Source organism: Cherax quadricarinatus, chromosome 84 (genome assembly GCF_038502225.1).
Source record: "Cherax quadricarinatus isolate ZL_2023a chromosome 84, ASM3850222v1, whole genome shotgun sequence".
NCBI classification, from domain to species: Eukaryota; Metazoa; Arthropoda; class Malacostraca; order Decapoda; family Parastacidae; genus Cherax; species Cherax quadricarinatus.
In genome coordinates, this window is record NC_091375.1 from 5,557,172 (window position 1) to 5,575,457 (window position 18,286).

Sequence of the window (18,286 nt, forward strand, 5' to 3'; positions counted from 1 at the left end):
AAGACTGAACAGGAGGCAGTGAGACAGGCAACAGAATAAGCAAGACTGAACAGGAGGCACTGAAACAGGCAACAGAATAAGCAAGACTGAACAGGAGGCACTGAGACAAACAACAGAATAAGCAAGACTGAACAGGAGGCACTGAGACAAACAACAGAATAAGCAAGACTGAACAGGAGGCACTGAGACAAACAACAGAATAAGCAAGACTGAACAGGAGGCACTGAGACAAACAACAGAATAAGCAAGACTGAACAGGAGGCACTGAGACAAACAGAAGACTAAACAGGAGGCACTGAGACAGACAACAGAAGAAGACTAAACAGGAGGCACTGAGACAGACAGAAGACAGTTCAAAAAGAAGGCAGCAGTCAAGAAAAAAAAAAGAATGGACGAAGAGAAGGCAAAAAAAGGGGTCAATTTGTTCTGGTCACAACTTGTCTGTTAAAAGTTGAGAGAGTTGAAGAATTCCATTAAGAACATCAGGCTGGAGGTGGCGAGTTGCCGGGGTGGGGGTTGGGAGGTTTTGGGAGGTTGTTGGGGGGTGGGAGGTATTGAGAGGTTGTGGGGGTGGGAGGTATTGAGAGGTTGTGGGGGTGGGAGGTTTTGGGAAGTTGTTGGGGGGTGGGAGGTATTGAGAGGTTGTGGGGGTGGGAGGTGAGAGGTTGTGGGGGTGGGAGGTTTTGGGAGGTTGTGGAGGTGGGAGGTTTTGGAAGGTTGTGGGGGTGGGAGATATTGAGAGGTTGTGGGAGTGGGAGGTGTTGAGAGGTTGTGGGGGTGAGAGGTTGTGGGGGTGGGAGGTATTGAGAGGTTGTGGGGGTGGGAGGTATTGAGAGGTTGTGGGGGTGGGAGGTATTGAGAGGTTGTGGGGGTGGGAGGTATTGAGAGGTTGTGGGAGTGGGAGGTATTGAGAGGTTGTGGGAGTGGGAGGTATTGAGAGGTTGTGGGGGTGGGAGGTATTGAGAGGTTGTGGGGGTGGGAGGTATTGAGAGGTTGTGGGGGTGGGAGGTATTGAGAGGTTGTGGGGTGGGAGGTTTTGGAAGGTTGTGGGGGTGGGAGATATTGAGAGGTTGTGGGAGTGGGAGGTGTTGAGAGGTTGTGGGGGTGGGAGGTATTGAGAGGTTGTGGGGGTGGGAGGTATTGAGAGGTTGTGGGGGTGGGAGGTATTGAGAGGTTGTTTGGGTGGGAGGTATTGAGAGGTTGTGGGGGTGGGAGGTTGTGGGAGTGGGAGGTATTGAGAGGTTGTGGGGGTGGGAGGTATTGAGAGGTTGTGGGGTGGGAGTTATTGAGAGGTTGTGGGAGTGGGAGGTATTGAGAGGTTGTGGGGGTGGGAGGTATTGAGAGGTTGTTTGGGTGGGAGGTATTGAGAGGTTGTTTGGGTGGGAGGTTGAGAGGTTGTGGGGGTATTGGGAGGTATTGAGAGGTTGTGGGGTGGGAGGTATTGAGAGGTGTGTGGGAGTTATTGAGAGGCTGTGGGGGGTGGGAGGTATTGAGAGGTTGTGGGAGTGGGAGGTATTGAGAGGTTGTGGGGTGGGAGGTATTGAGAGGTTGTGGGAGTGGGAGGTATTGAGAGGTTGTGGGGTGGGAGGTATTGAGAGTTTGTGGGAGTGGGAGGTATTGAGAGGTTGTGGGGGTGGGAGGTATTGAGAGGTTGTGGGGTGGGAGGTATTGAGAGGTTGTGGGTGTGGGAGGTATTGAGAGGTTGTGGGAGTGGGAGGTATTGAGAGGTTGTGGGAGTGAGAGGTATTGAGAGGTTGTGCGGGTGGGAGGTATTGAGAGGTTGTGGGAGTGGGAGGTATTGAGAGGTTGTGGGGGTGGGAGGTATTGAGAGGTTGTGGTGGTGGGAGGTATTGAGAGGTTGTTTGGGTGGGAGGTATTGAGAGGTTGTGGGGGTGGGAGGTATTGGGAGGTTGTGGGGGTGGGAGGTATTGAGAGGTTGTGGGGTGAGTTACTGAGAGGTTGTGGGAGTGGGAGGTATTGAGAGGTTGTGGGGGTGGGAGGTATTGGGAGGTTGTGGGCGTGGGAGGTATTGGGAGGTTGTGGGGGTGGGAGGTATTGAGAGGTTGTGGGGTGAGTTACTGAGAGGTTGTGGGAGTGGGAGGTATTGAGAGGTTGTGGGAGTGGGAGGTATTGAGAGGTTGTGGGAGTGGGAGGTGTTGAGAGGTTGTGGGAGTGGGAGGTATTGAGAGGTTGTGGGAGTGGGAGGTATTGAGAGGCTGTGGGGGTGGGAGGTATTGAGAGGTGTGGGATGGGAGGTATTGAGAGGTTGTGGGGAGTGGGAGTTATTGAGAGGTTGGGGGGGTGGGAGGTATTGAGAGGTTGTGGGGGTGGGAGGTATTGAGAGGTTGTGGGGTGGGGGGTATTGAGAGGTTGTGGGCGTGGGTGGTGATTGAGAGGTTGTGGGGGTGGGAGGTTATGGGGGTGGGAGGTATTGAGAGGTTGTGGGGTGGGAGTTATTGAGAGGCTGTGGGAGTGGGAGGTATTGAGAGGTTGTGGGAGTGGGAGGTATTGAGAGGTTGTGGGGTGGGAGGTATTGAGAGGTTGTGGGAGCGGGAGGTGTTGAGAGGTTGTGCGGGTGGGAGGTATTGAGAGGTTGTGGGAGTGGGAGGTATTGAGAGGTTGTGGGGGTGGGAGGTATTGAGAGGTTGTGGGGTGGGAGGTATTGAGAGGTTGTGGGGTGGGAGGTATTGAGAGGTTGTGGGAGTGGGAGGTGTTGAGAGGTTGTGGGGGTGGGAGGTATTGAGAGGTTGTGGGAGTGGGAGGTATTGAGAGGTTGTGGGGGTGGGAGGTATTGAGAGGTTGTGGGGGTGGGAGGTATTGAGAGGTTGTGGGGGTGGGAGGTATTGAGAGGTTGTGGGGGTTGGAGGTATTGAGAGTTTGTGGGCGTGGGAGGTATTGAGAGGTTGTGGGGGTGGGAGGTATTGCGAGGTGGTGGGGGTGGGAGGTATTGAGAGGTTGTGGGGGTGGGCGGTATTGAGAGGTTGTGGGGTGAGAGTTATTGAGAGGTTGTGGGAGTGGGAGGTATTGAGAGGTTGTGGGAGTGGGAGGTATTGAGAGGTTGTGGGGGTGGAAGGTATTGAGAGGTTGTGGGGGTGGGGGGTATTGAGAGTTTGTAGGGGTGGGAGGTATTGAGTGGTTGTGGGGGGGGAAGGTATTGAGAGGTTGTGGGGGTGGGAGGTATTGAGAGGTTGTGGGGGTGGAAGGTATTGAGAGGTTGGCGGGGTGGGGGGTATTGAGAGGTTGTAGGGGTGGGAGGTATTGAGAGGTTGTGGGGGTGGGAGGTATTGAGAGTTTGTGGGGTGGGGGGTATTGAGAGGTTGTGGGGGTGGGAGGTATTGAGAGGTTGTGGGGGTGGGAGGTATTGAGAGGTTGTGGGGGTGGGAGGTATTGAGAGGTTGTGGGGTGGGAGTTATTGAGAGGTTGTGGGAGTGGGAGGTATTGAGAGGTTGTGGGGGTGGAAGGTATTGAGAGGTTGTGGGGGTGGGAGGTATTGAGAGGTTGTGGGAGTGGGAGGTATTGAGAGGTTGTGGGGTGGGAGGTTTACATTAATATGCACACACCCACACACACGTTGATGCAACGATTGATTCAGTTTTTTGCTTGTGGTATCTGGGCCATTGATGATAAAAATGAGGACGGGTGAGTGTACTCACCTTGTTGTACTCACCTATTTGTACTCACCTAACAGTACTGTCCGAGTTTTGCTCAACTCCGTTAAATCAAAGAATGTGCCAGTTGCGTTATATCGCACAATGCGTCAATTGCGTCATATAATTACTGAGTGCGTCAAATTTCGTAAACTCACAGAAGTCGTCAACTGCGTCAACTCAACAGAGACTGAAGCGTCAATTGCGTTGGTAACATCCAGGTATGATCACAGAGCCAACATGACGTAACTGTTGAACCTTACTGACACTAGTGCTGTTCAGTCTTCCGTGGAGGGGGTTTGGCACTATTGCCAGAGGGCCAGTGATGGAGGAGGTGCCAAAGTGTTACCGGAGAGATTGCAAGAACGAGTGATGACGGGAAGTGCCAGACTTAAACATATTAAAGCGGTGGACGTATTTTCCACACACACACACACACACACACACACACACACACACACACACACACACACACACACACACGCAAGCACGCGCACACACACACACACACACACACACACGCAACCACAAATAGGTGAGTACACACACACACACACACACACACAGACAGACAGACAGACAGACAGACAGACACACACACACACACACACACACACACACACACACACACACACACACACACACACACACGCACGCACTTTTAGGAGAAGGGACGACAGGGATAGTAAGGGCAGTTGTGGGTAGTTATGAGGTGGGGTCAGGAGCTGAGACTTGACCCCAATAGTTAGATGAACATTTTTAAGCACAAATACAAATATATACATCCAAAAACAAGTGATTTTTTTTGCACTAGTCGAACAAATATAAAGTCATGCGAATTAGAGAAAGTGAGGGAAGACCGGACACAGAGTACAGCATAGGTTGAGAGAAGCTATAAATATTAGCAAGTGAAAAGGACCTGTGGGCCAACATAATACCAAGCACATTGCTATAAATACATTTAAACCATAACTTCTGCGGTATGTACAAGATTAGCAAACCTCAGAATAGCGGCCAAGAGTGAATAATCCTTCAGAACTTTATACACACCATGTGTCTGGATAATCACTGAGTACATAGCACCAGCATGGAGCCCACACTTACTCAAACACAAACAAGCTCGAAAAAATCCACAGAGGTTCAACGAAACTATTATCAGACAAGCTTAAGGAACTGAACCTGACCACCTGAGCAGAGAGAAGGACAGTGGGAATTAGTAAGTTTATTCAGGTATACACAAATACAGTTACATAGAATTATCATACATAGCAGCATATGTGTAGAGAACCCAAAAAAGTCAGACAGAGTGACTTATTTCCATTAGTGTAACCTTAAAATACCTTAATTCAAAGGAGTGGATAGAACAGATTGTGACAGGCTGTTTGAATTAAGAGAACCGGCATCAACGTGTCCCGTAGCTTGAGTGCTAGCGTACTCGGCTCACACACTGAGGCCCGCTGTTTGATCCCCGGTACGCGTGGTAACATTAGAGCGTGTTTTCTTAAGACACTTTCTGTTCCTGTTCACCTATCAGTGAATAGGTACCTGGATGTTACCAGACTGGTGTGGGTCGCATCCTGGGGACAAAACGTACCTAATTTGCGGGAAATGCTCTGCATAACAAGTAGCTTTCTATACAGTAGTATATCATTCTTGTCAGCTATGGTCTGTTTAAATTGTATCATATTCTTGTAGAAATAAACATTAGTATTAGTATTATAAGGGGATGCACATTGAAGCTGAAAATGCAGACGAGCCTTACGGGTTTAAAGAAATAATTCTTTAGTCTGTGGGAAGTTGAGAAGTGACGTAGCTTGGCAGAGGCTGAGGTGAAGCCTACCTCAGTGCACAGCTTCAGGTCAGGGATAAGTAATGTCTATCAGAGTAGTTTAGAAGTCAGGGGCAGGAGCCGAGTCTCGACCCCCACAACCTGGTGAGTGCACACACACACACACACACACACACACACACACACACACACACACACACACACACACACACAAACACACACACACACAAACACAAGATAAAACTCTTGGAGCAGAGAGAGTGGACTTAGTAGCGATCAGCGAAAAGGCGGGGCCAGGAGCTGTGAGTCGACCCCTGCAACCACAAATAAGTGAATACAAATAGGCGAGTATATACACACACATAGCGAGGCATTGACCTCTCCTGAGGGTGCTATGGTGCCACAGTTACGTCCTCTAAAACAGTGCCAAGCATATGTGGCACTCTGGGAGACCTTCCTCCCATCTACTCAATTAGCTGTCAAGTGAGCTAGCCAGCCTGTCAGCCAGTTGTCAAGAATGCTAATCAGCCAGCAAACCTTTCAGTCAGCCATCAAGAGAGCCAGCCAGCAAGCCATCAAAAGAACCAGCCAGCAAGCCATCAAGAGAGCCAGCCAGCCAGCTGGCTCAGGCTGACAAATTTCATCCCCTAACGTATGAAACCTGTCCTGTGTGATGGACTATGGCAGAGGAATATAGCTAACTTTGGTTCCTGTTACGTAACTATCATATAGAATAATGTAGCAGCACACTGATGGTATTCCTACCATATGACTATCCCATAATGTAGCAGCACAAAGCTGGTGTTTCCACTGTGTAACTAGCATACAGAATAATATAGCAACACACTGCTGGTGTTCCCACTGTGTAACTATCACATAAAATAGGGTAACGTCACACTGCTGGCGTAACGAAATTTGTTTACTAAAAAACGGTATACAAAGGATGTAAATGTCACATAGGTGGGGTATAATACAATAATTCAAATGAACGAGGCTTTCACGTGATGGTGTGGGTTGGTTAGTGAACGGGGGTTTAAAGCCTATCGACTACACGATGGTCATTAAGGCTACACGTAACATATTCACCACCAGACAGGAATACTTTAATCCCCAAAATAGGACCTAAAGTAAACTCTTAGCACATATACACTGACATACACCTCTCAGTGTATATATTCTTGAGTTTGTGTTTATGTTCGTTGGCTTGGATTCAAGCGGTTAGCGAACTTACATCCCATACTCCAAAGAGCAAGATGGTTTCTTGCTATAAATTAAGACCGTGGAAACAAAAAAGCAACGTTGATACTTAGTTAAAACGTTGGCTTTTGCGGTGATTCTTGAAGGTGCAGCTACTGCCGGAGGTCGAGCATATCGTCAGTTTTATTTATAATTTTTGCATGAACAAACACTCACAGAAATTTGTCAATTAGTCTCTCCCCGAGAGACTAATTTATGCTGACGAGGGGCTCTTGATCGAAGGAATTAGCCTTAACAGTCTCGTTCATCGAATACAGTTTGACTTCCTTCTATTTCTCGGACCTCGTATGTTCCTTAAGTACACAAAGTAAGAACAGCAGTGTAAGCGCAGTGACAGGTGTACATTTCATAGTGGATGCAGGACTAAGACCCGCGTCAGGAAACGCTTAACCTGTTTCCTGACGAACCTTACCTTACCTAACCTAACAAACCACATGGGGATGGAAATTTTTAGTTTATTACCATCCCCATGTGGCTTGTTCTGCATTATTAATATTGCTACAGTGTGAATATCAAATGGTATACAATACCGACAGGTTGGTAGATAAGACACATAGGCAACATTTAGGCAACTTTATTTCGAAAAGTTTCGCCTACACAGTAGGCGAAACACTGTCGCTTGATCTTCAGTTAGTTCCAGACTTTGGAACAGAACTTCTCCAGGCTGAGGGACTGACAACCTCAAATCTACGACTTCCAGGGTGATGGACTGATTACATCGTCTTCACATCTCTACTGCTCCTGCCTACTTTCTGTACTCGACTGAAGAAGCCTACTGTGTAGGCGAAACGTTTCGGAATAAAGTTGCCTAAATTTTGCCTGTGTCTTATCTACCATTGCTACAGTGTATGTACACTGAGAGATTACCTTAAAACATTACTGAAGTGTTTAAGTATCTTCGAGTGTGATATTAACGTGAAATGCAGCCTTAATGGCCCTCTTGCAATCGAAGGCACTTTAAAACGCCTCCGCTAGTTTTAATGTTCCGATAAACGTGCAGGAGAAATCAGTGTAACAGTGAGTTATTAAACGTGATGGTTCACCAGCACGAATATTCCTTCAGTATAGTTCTCCAACACGGGTACTCCTTCACTATAGTTCTCCAGTACGGGTACTCCTTCAGTATAGTTCTCCAGTACGGGTACTCCTTCAGTATAGTTCTCCAGTACGGGTACTCCTTCAGTATAGTTCTCCAACACGGGTACTCCTTCAGTATAGTTCTCCAACACGGGTACTCCTTCACTATAGTTCTCCAACACGGGTACTCCTTCACTATAGTTCTCCAACACGGGTACTCCTTCAGTATAGTTCTCCAACACGGGTACTCCTTCAGTATAGTTCTCCAACACGGGTACTCCTTCAGTATAGTTCTCTAACACGGGTACTCCTTCAGTATAGTTCTCCAACACGGGTACTCCTTCACTATAGTTCTCCAACATGGGTACTCCTTCACTATAGTTCTCCAGTACGGGTACTCCTTCAGTATAGTTCTCCAACACGGGTACTCCTTCAGTATAGATGTCCAACACGGGTACTCCTTCAGTATAGATGTCCAACACGGGTACTCCTTCAGTATAGTTCTCCAACACGGGTACTCCTTCAGTATAGTTCTCCAACACGGGTACTCCTTCAGTATAGTTCTCCAACACGGGTACTCCTTCAGTATAGTTGTCCAACACGGGTACTCCTTCAGTATAGTTCTCCAACACGGGTACTCCTTCAGTATAGTTCTCCAACATGGGTACTCCTTCAGTATAGTTCTCCAACACGGGTACTCCTTCAGTATAGTTCTCCAACATGGGTACTCCTTCAGTATAGTTCTCCAACACGGGTACTCCTTCAGTATAGTTCTCCAACACGGGTACTCCTTCAGTATAGTTCTCCAACACGGGTACTCCTTCAGTATAGTTGTCCAACACGGGTACTCCTTCAGTATAGTTCTCCAACACGGGTACTCCTTCAGTATAGTTCTCCAACACGGGTACTCCTTCAGTATAGTTGTCCAACACGGGTACTCCTTCAGTATAGTTGTCCAACACGGGTACTCCTTCAGTATAGTTCTCCAACACGGGTACTCCTTCAGTATAGTTCTCCAACACGGGTACTCCTTCAGTATAGTTCTCCAACACGGGTACTCCTTCAGTATAGTTCTCCAACACGGGTACTCCTTCAGTATAGTTGTCCAACACGGGTACTCCTTCAGTATAGTTGTCCAACACGGGTACTCCTTCAGTATAGTTGTCCAACACGGGTACTCCTTCAGTATAGTTGTCCAACACGGGTACTCCTTCAGTATAATTCTCCAACACGGGTACTCCTTCAGTATAGTTCTCCAACACGGGTACTCCTTCAGTATAGTTCTCCAACACGGGTACTCCTTCAGTATAGTTCTCCAACACGGGTACTCCTTCAGTATAGTTCTCCAACACGGGTACTCCTTCAGTAAAGTTCTCAAACACGGGTACTCCTTCAGTATAGTTCTCCAACACGGGTACTCCTTCAGTATAGTTCTCCAACACGGGTACTCTTTCAGTATAGTTCTCCAACACTGGTACTCCTTCAGTATAGTTCTCCAACACGGGTACTCCTTCAGTATAGTTCTCCAACACGGGTACTCCTTCACTATAGTTCTCCAGTACGGGTACTCCTTCACTATAGTTCTCCAACACGGGTACACCTTCACTATAGTTCTCCAACACGGGTACTCCTTCAGTATAGTTGTCCAACACGGGTACTCCTTCAGTATAGTTCTCCAACACGGGTACTCCTTCAGTATAGTTCTCCAACACGGGTACTCCTTCAGTATAGTTCTCCAACTCGGGTACTCCTTCAGTATAGTTCTCCAACACGGGTACTCCTTCACTATAGTTCTCCAACACGGGTACTCCTTCACTATAGTTCTCCAACACGGGTACTCCTTCACTATAGTTCTCCAACACGGGTACTCCTTCAGTATAGTTCTCCAACACGGGTACTCCTTCAGTATAGTTCTCCAACACGGGTACTCCTTCAGTATAGTTCTCTAACACGGGTACTCCTTCAGTATAGTTCTCCAACACGGGTACTCCTTCAGTATAGTTCTCCAACACGGGTACTCCTTCAGTATAGTTCTCCAACACGGGTACTCCTTCAGTATAGTTCTCCAACACGGGTACTCCTTCAGTATAGTTCTCCAACACGGGTACTCCTTCAGTATAGTTCTCCAACACGGGTACTCCTTCAGTATAGTTCTCTAACACGGGTACTCCTTCAGTATAGTTCTCCAACACGGGTACTCCTTCAGTATAGTTCTCCAACACGGGTACTCCTTCAGTATAGTTCTCCAACACGGGTACTCCTTCAGTATAGTTCTCCAACACGGGTACTCCTTCAGTATAGTTCTCCAACACGGGTACTCCTTCAGTATAGTTCTCCAACACGGGTACTCCTTCAGTATAGTTCTCCAACACGGGTACTCCTTCAGTATAGTTCTCCAACACGGGTACTCCTTCAGTATAGTTCTCCAACACGGGTACTCCTTCAGTATAGTTCTCCAACACGGGTACTCCTTCAGTATAGTTCTCCAACACGGGTACTCCTTCAGTATAGTTCTCCAACACGGGTACTCCTTCAGTATAGTTCTCCAACACGGGTACTCCTTCAGTATAGTTCTCCAACACGGGTACTCCTTCAGTATAGTTCTCCAACACGGGTACTCCTTCAGTATAGTTCTCCAACACGGGTACTCCTTCAGTATAGTTCTCCAACACGGGTACTCCTTCAGTATAGTTCTCCAACACGGGTACTCCTTCAGTATAGTTCTCCAACACGGGTACTCCTTCAGTATAGTTCTCCAACACGGGTACTCCTTCAGTATAGTTCTCCAACACGGGTACTCCTTCAGTATAGTTCTCCAACACGGGTACTCCTTCAGTATAGTTCTCCAACACGGGTACTCCTTCAGTATAGTTCTCCAACACGGGTACTCCTTCAGTATAGTTCTCCAACACGGGTACTCCTTCAGTATAGTTCTCCAACACGGGTACTCCTTCAGTATAGTTCTCCAACACGGGTACTCCTTCAGTATAGTTCTCCAACACGGGTACTCCTTCAGTATAGTTCTCCAACACGGGTACTCCTTCAGTATAGTTCTCCAACACGGGTACTCCTTCAGTATAGTTCTCCAACACGGGTACTCCTTCAGTATAGTTCTCCAACACGGGTACTCCTTCAGTATAGTTCTCCAACACGGGTACTCCTTCCAACACGGGTACTCCTTCTATAGTTCTCCAACACGGGTACTCCTTCAGTATAGTTCTCCAACACGGGTACTCCTTCAGTATAGTTCTCCAACACGGGTACTCCTTCAGTATAGTTCTCCAACACGGGTACTCCTTCACTATAGTTCTCCAACACGGGTACTCCTTCAGTATAGTTCTCCAACACGGGTACTCCTTCAGTATAGTTCTCCAACACGGGTACTCCTTCAGTATAGTTCTCCAACACGGGTACTCCTTCAGTATAGTTGTCCAACACGGGTACTCCTTCAGTATAGTTCTCCAACACGGGTACTCCTTCAGTATAGTTCTCCAACACGGGTACTCCTTCAGTATAGTTCTCCAACACGGGTACTCCTTCAGTATAGTTCTCCAACACGGGTACTCCTTCAGTATAGTTCTCCAACACGGGTACTCCTTCAGTATAGTTCTCCAACACGGGTACTCCTTCACTATAGTTCTCCAACACGGGTACTCCTTCAGTATAGTTCTCCAACACGGGTACTCCTTCAGTATAGTTCTCCAACACGGGTACTCCTTCAGTATAGTTCTCCAACACGGGTACTCCTTCAGTATAGTTGTCCAACACGGGTACTCCTTCAGTATAGTTCTCCAACACGGGTACTCCTTCAGTATAGTTCTCCAACACGGGTACTCCTTCAGTATAGTTCTCCAACACGGGTACTCCTTCAGTATAGTTCTCCAACACGGGTACTCCTTCAGTATAGTTCTCCAACACGGGTACTCCTTCAGTATAGTTCTCCAACACGGGTACTCCTTCACTATAGTTCTCCAACACGGGTACTCCTTCAGTATAGTTCTCCAACACGGGTACTCCTTCAGTATAGTTCTCCAACACGGGTACTCCTTCAGTATAGTTCTCCAACACGGGTACTCCTTCAGTATAGTTGTCCAACACGGGTACTCCTTCAGTATAGTTCTCCAACACGGGTACTCCTTCAGTATAGTTCTCCAACACGGGTACTCCTTCAGTATAGTTCTCCAACACGGGTACTCCTTCAGTATAGTTCTCCAACACGGGTACTCCTTCAGTATAGTTCTCCAACACGGGTACTCCTTCAGTATAGTTCTCCAACACGGGTACTCCTTCACTATAGTTCTCCAACACGGGTACTCCTTCAGTATAGTTCTCCAACACGGGTACTCCTTCAGTATAGTTCTCCAACACGGGTACTCCTTCAGTATAGTTCTCCAACACGGGTACTCCTTCAGTATAGTTGTCCAACACGGGTACTCCTTCAGTATAGTTCTCCAACACGGGTACTCCTTCAGTATAGTTCTCCAACACGGGTACTCCTTCAGTATAGTTCTCCAACACGGGTACTCCTTCAGTATAGTTCTCCAACACGGGTACTCCTTCAGTATAGTTGTCCAACACGGGTACTCCTTCAGTATAGTTCTCCAACACGGGTACTCCTTCAGTATAGTTCTCCAACACGGGTACTCCTTCAGTATAGTTCTCCAACACGGGTACTCCTTCAGTATAGTTCTCCAACACGGGTACTCCTTCAGTATAGTTGTCCAACACGGGTACTCCTTCAGTATAGTTCTCCAACACGGGTACTCCTTCAGTATAGTTCTCCAACACGGGTACTCCTTCAGTATAGTTCTCCAACACGGGTACTCCTTCACTATAGTTCTCCAACACGGGTACTCCTTCAGTATAGTTCTCCAACACGGGTACTCCTTCAGTATAGTTCTCCAACACGGGTACTCCTTCAGTATAGTTCTCCAACACGGGTACTCCTTCAGTATAGTTCTCCAACACGGGTACTCCTTCAGTATAGTTCTCCAACACGGGTACTCCTTCAGTATAGTTCTCCAACACGGGTACTCCTTCAGTATAGTTCTCCAACACGGGTACTCCTTCAGTATAGTTCTCCAACACGGGTACTCCTTCAGTATAGTTCTCCAACACGGGTACTCCTTCACTATAGTTCTCCATCACGGGTACTCCTTCACTATAGTTCTCCAACACGGGTACTCCTTCAGTATAGTTCTCCAACACGGGTACTCCTTCAGTATAGTTCTCCAACACGGGTACTCCTTCACTATAGTTCTCCAACACGGGTACTCCTTCAGTATAGTTCTCCAACACGGGTACTCCTTCAGTATAGTTCTCCAACACGGGTACTCCTTCAGTATAGTTCTCCAACACGGGTACTCCTTCACTATAGTTCTCCAACACGGGTACTCCTTCAGTATAGTTCTCCAACACGGGTACTCCTTCAGTATAGTTCTCCAACACGGGTACTCCTTCACTATAGTTCTCCAACACGGGTACTCCTTCACTATAGTTCTCCAACACGGGTACTCCTTCAGTATAGTTCTCCAACACGGGTACTCCTTCAGTATAGTTCTCCAACACGGGTACTCCTTCAGTATAGTTCTCCAACACGGGTACTCCTTCAGTATAGTTCTCCAACACGGGTACTCCTTCAGTATAGTTCTCCAACACGGGTACTCCTTCAGTATAGTTCTCCAACACGGGTACTCCTTCAGTATAGTTCTCCAACACGGGTACTCCTTCAGTATAGTTCTCCAACACGGGTACTCCTTCAGTATAGTTCTCCAACACGGGTACTCCTTCAGTATAGTTCTCCAACATGGGTACTCCTTCAGTATAGTTCTCCAACACGGGTACTCCTTCAGTATAGTTCTCCAACACGGGTACTCCTTCAGTATAGTTCTCCAACACGGGTACTCCTTCAGTATAGTTCTCCAACACGTGTACTCCTTCAGTATAGTTGTCCAACACGGGTACTCCTTCAGTATAGTTCTCCAACACGGGTACTCCTTCAGTATAGTTGTCCAACACGGGTACTCCTTCAGTATAGTTCTCCAACACGGGTACTCCTTCAGTATAGTTCTCCAACACGGGTACTCCTTCAGTATAGTTCTCCAACACGGGTACTCCTTCAGTATAGTTCTCCAACACGGGTACTCCTTCAGTATAGTTCTCCAACACGGGTACTCCTTCAGTATAGTTCTCCAACACGGGTACTCCTTCAGTATAGTTCTCCAACACGGGTACTCCTTCAGTATAGTTGTCCAACACGGGTACTCCTTCAGTATAGTTCTCCAACACGGGTACTCCTTCAGTATAGTTCTCCAACACGGGTACTCCTTCAGTATAGTTCTCCAACACGGGTACTCCTTCAGTATAGTTGTCCAACACGGGTACTCCTTCAGTATAGTTCTCCAACACGGGTACTCCTTCAGTATAGTTCTCCAACACGGGTACTCCTTCAGTAACTCACCGATCAAGTCTCATTACTTCCCATTCCACAGGTGCCGTTACGGGTTTACCGGTGCATCACGAATATAAAGTTAATAATTTTAGTTTTTATGACTATCATTGGGACGAGAATTTAGCGTAGATATAAATCTAGGTTGAACGACCATGTAAATGGGTGAGGTTAGGTGCGAGTTAGACTTGTCTGGCATGGTCCAATAGGCCTACTGCAGTTTCTTCATTCTTATGTTCTTCCACTTTTTTAAAATTGCATGCAGTTTTTTTTACAAATAAGTTATGGGCATATTGTCCATGATCACAGTCTGGCACTGGGTGAGACACCTAGCATGTGAGGTGCAGCAAAGTGGCACTGGGTGAGACACCTAGCATGTGAGGTGCAGTAAAGTGGCACTGGGTGGCGGACACCTAGCATGTGAGGTGCAGCAAAGTGGCACTGGGTGGCAGACACCTAGCATGTGAGGCGCAGCAAAGTGGCACTGGGTGGCAGACACCTAGCATGTGAGGTGCAGCAAAGTGGCACTGGGTGGCAGACACCTAGCATGTGAGGTGCAGCAAAGTGGCACTGGGTGGCAGACACCTAGCATGTGAGGTGCAGCGAAGTGGCACTGGGTGGCAGACACCTAGCATGTGAGGTGCAGCAAAGTGGCACTGGGTGGCAGACACCTAGCATGTGAGGTGCAGCAAAGTGGCACTGGGTGGCAGACACCTAGCATGTGAGGCGCAGCAAAGTGGCACTGGGTGGCAGACACCTAGCATGTAAAGTGCAGCAAAGTGGCACTGGGTGGCAGACACCTAGAATGTGAGGTGCAGCAAAGTGGCACTGGGTGGCAGACACCTAGCATGTGAGGTGCAGCAAAGTGGCACTGGGTGGCAGACACCTATCATGTGAGGTGCAGCAAAGTGGCACTGGGTGGCAGACACCTAGAATGTGAGGCGCAGCAAAGTGGCACTGGGTGGCGGACACCTAGCATGTGAGGTGCAGCAAAGTGGCACTGGGTGGCAGACACCTAGCATGTGAGGTGCAGCAAAGTGGCACTGGGTGGCAGACACCTAGCATGTGAGGTGCAGCAAAGTGGCACTGGGTGGCAGACACCTAGCATGTGAGGTGCAGCAAAGTGGCACTGGGTGGCAGACACCTAGCATGTGAGGTGCAGCAAAGTGGCACTGGGTGGCAGACACCTAGCATGTGAGGTGCAGCAAAGTGGCACTGGGTGGCAGACACCTAGCATGTGAGGTGCAGCAAAGTGGCACTGGGTGAGACACCTAGCATGTGAGGTGCAGCAAAATTTAATGGTTCAGTGGGACGTATTTATGTTGAAGCAGTTAGTTTCCCGTCACAAAACTGTTTACTGAATATATTTTTAAGTCGAGTATGTGAAAAGTTCACTAATTAATCTTTGTTTTAACGAGGTATTTGCAGTTTATCATCCTTGTGTCATGACTAGACGTTTGTAGTTTATCATCCTTGTGTCATGACTAGACGTTTGTGGTTTATCATCCTTGTGTCATGACTAGACGTTTGTAGTTTATCATCCTTGTGTCATGACTAGACGTTTGTGGTTTATCATCCTTGTGTCATGACTAGACGTTTGTAGTTTATCATCCTTGTGTCATGACTAGACGTTTGTGGTTTATCATCCTTGTGTATTGATGAGGTATTTGTAGCCTATCATCCTTGTGTTTTATCACGAACCTAGGTTATACATCGAAGTCATTTTCCTTGTACATCGACGTCCTTTTTCCTTGTACTTGGAGAGAGATGGTATAGTCTACGATGCCTGGATGCATCACTAATGGTTACAGTGTAACTTCATCGTCACTTCCTACGGATCTTCGTATATATTAGCTTCATCTTCCTGCCATATCTCAGATTTCCCTGCACGTCAAGACATCCCCGTACTTTAAAGCTCCTTCTTTCAGCTCTTCGGAAGCTCTAATCAATTTTTTCATTATCTAGCGATGATCTGCTCCTTTTATCGAGTACACATGTTGCCAATATGGCCGCCCATCATGACGGGCGTATCAACACAACAGGCAGTAAGATTTTTTGTAACGTTCTTATTATTCCCATGTATTATGTATTGTACTCTCACAATTTATCATACACTTCAATGAACTCACAAATATATTCTCGGTCAAATGCTCTCACACGCTCTCTCTGATGTACTCCTGAATATTCCGTCATGAACATCCTTCTACTTCCAATACTCTTATACAGTTTTATGCTCTCTCTTGTTTTCAGGTGATGAGTCAGAACAAGCCATCTCCATCTTACTCAACAACCAGGAGTCTGAGATTGTCTTCGTTAACGTGGAAACTCCTCAAGACTTCCAGGTAAGTACATGGAACAGCTTAAAACCCTGAATGTGTGACTCGGCAATCGCATCCCGACTCCATAAATTATATACCGTTTCAGTTATTTCAGTGGCATCAAAGTTTCCCGCACACGCTGACAAATGTATAATTCATTAACCCGGTGTGTGTGTGGGGAAGGGGGAACCCTTTGTTGTTGTAGGGGCTGAGTCTCAGCTCCTGGCCCTGCCTCCTAAACTGGTCGCTACTGGATTCACTCTCTCCTGGCTTCCCGAACCTTATCAGATACTTTAAAAGTTGTGCATAAATCCTTTCTTTACCACTTTGTTGTCCAGATCATTTGCGCTTATAATTTCCAAAGATGCCCCATGTATGTTTCCTGCTAATTGAACAGTCTACCCTATCAATTCCTCTCAGTATTTTTTATGTCCTTATCTTCCGCGTTTTCTTTCTGCTTTCTGATGTTATCAAGGTTAATCTTCTCACGATAAGACATCGTGGAAGAATAGTCACTTGGAGACAGGTAGAGATTCCCTTCCCCAACGGGGATCGTACAAGTACTGCAATTATAAGAGTCAGAGCCGTTACCGTACAGGACAGACTATATAAAGTGAATGTATATGAATGTCTATAACTTCTTGTTGATTCGCCGGTATTCTCCCGGCCCGGGCCTTTTCCAAGTGGTGGCCCGGCCTTGGCTCCCTGTCTCGGGAGTTTCTGAGACCTATCTCCCATGGGAGGAGGTACAAGTACCCCCCTTGTCGTTGGGACCAACTGTCCCCAGGCCTAACCACAAGCTAGGCCTCTCTGGTCCATCCCCGCCCCAAGGGGGCTAATGTGAATGACAGTCTCGTGAGCAGTAAGTTCTGGCTCAGACACCTACCCTACCCTAGAAGAGCTGGGCATGGTGTCGATGGTCTATAGCTTTTTTTTTTTTAAAGATTTGCTGGTATTCTCCCGGCCCGGGCCTTTTCCAAGTGGTGGCCCGGCCTTGGCTCCCTGTCTCGGGAGTTTCTGAGACCTATCTCCCATGGGAGGAGGTACAAGTACCCCCCTTGTCGTTGGGACCAACTGTCCCCAGGCCTAACCAAAGATTCGTCGGTATTCTCCCGGCCTGGGCCTTTTCCAAGTGGTGGCCCGGCCTTGGCTCCCTGTCTAGGCAGTGTCTGAGACCTAAGTCTCCCATGGGAGGAGGCACAAGTACCTCCTCATCTTTGGGACCTATAACTATTTCTAAGTATTATTTTAATTTATTTTATTATAATCATTTAAAACCGCCACGATTCTATGTAAACTATCCAGATTGGTTCAGTAATTTTAAATATATTTCATAATAACTTTACTTGCGAAATACAAAGTTGAAGTTAACGTATGTTTTCGTTTAGATATAATTATAGTATTTTCCAGTGTTGAATATAGTCCAGTAATGATGTATATCTACCGTAGAAGTATGAACAAGAGTCAAAGGGAGAGGAAGAGCATCGACACTATGACCAGCTCTTCTTGGGCAGGGTAGGTGCCTGTGCCAGAGCTTGCAGCTCACAACACTCTCATTCCCATTAGCCCCCTTGGGGCGTGGATGGCAGACCAGAGGCGCCTAGCTTTTCCCTACGAGCCCCGTGAGGGCGAGGAATGTGGCTAGGCCTGGAGACAATTGGTCCCAACGATGAGGGGTACTTGTGCCTCCTCCCATGTTAGACTTAGGTCTCAGATACTCCCTAAAGAGGGAGCTAAGGCCGGGCCACCA

The 18,286-nt window shown here is 47.4% G+C and overlaps 1 protein-coding gene across 5 annotated transcripts in view; it reads left to right on the forward strand.

The window, feature by feature from the left end:
- Rgk3 (Rad, Gem/Kir family member 3) overlaps positions 1-18,286 on the forward strand; it is a 402,462-nt gene that overhangs the window by 354,943 nt on the left and 29,233 nt on the right. For all 5 annotated transcript variants that reach the window (XM_070102971.1, XM_070102972.1, XM_070102973.1 and 2 more), the window contains one exon: positions 16,469-16,560. In XM_070102971.1, the coding sequence (XP_069959072.1) occupies positions 16,469-16,560 (92 nt within the window). The remainder of the gene's footprint in view (positions 1-16,468; positions 16,561-18,286) is intronic.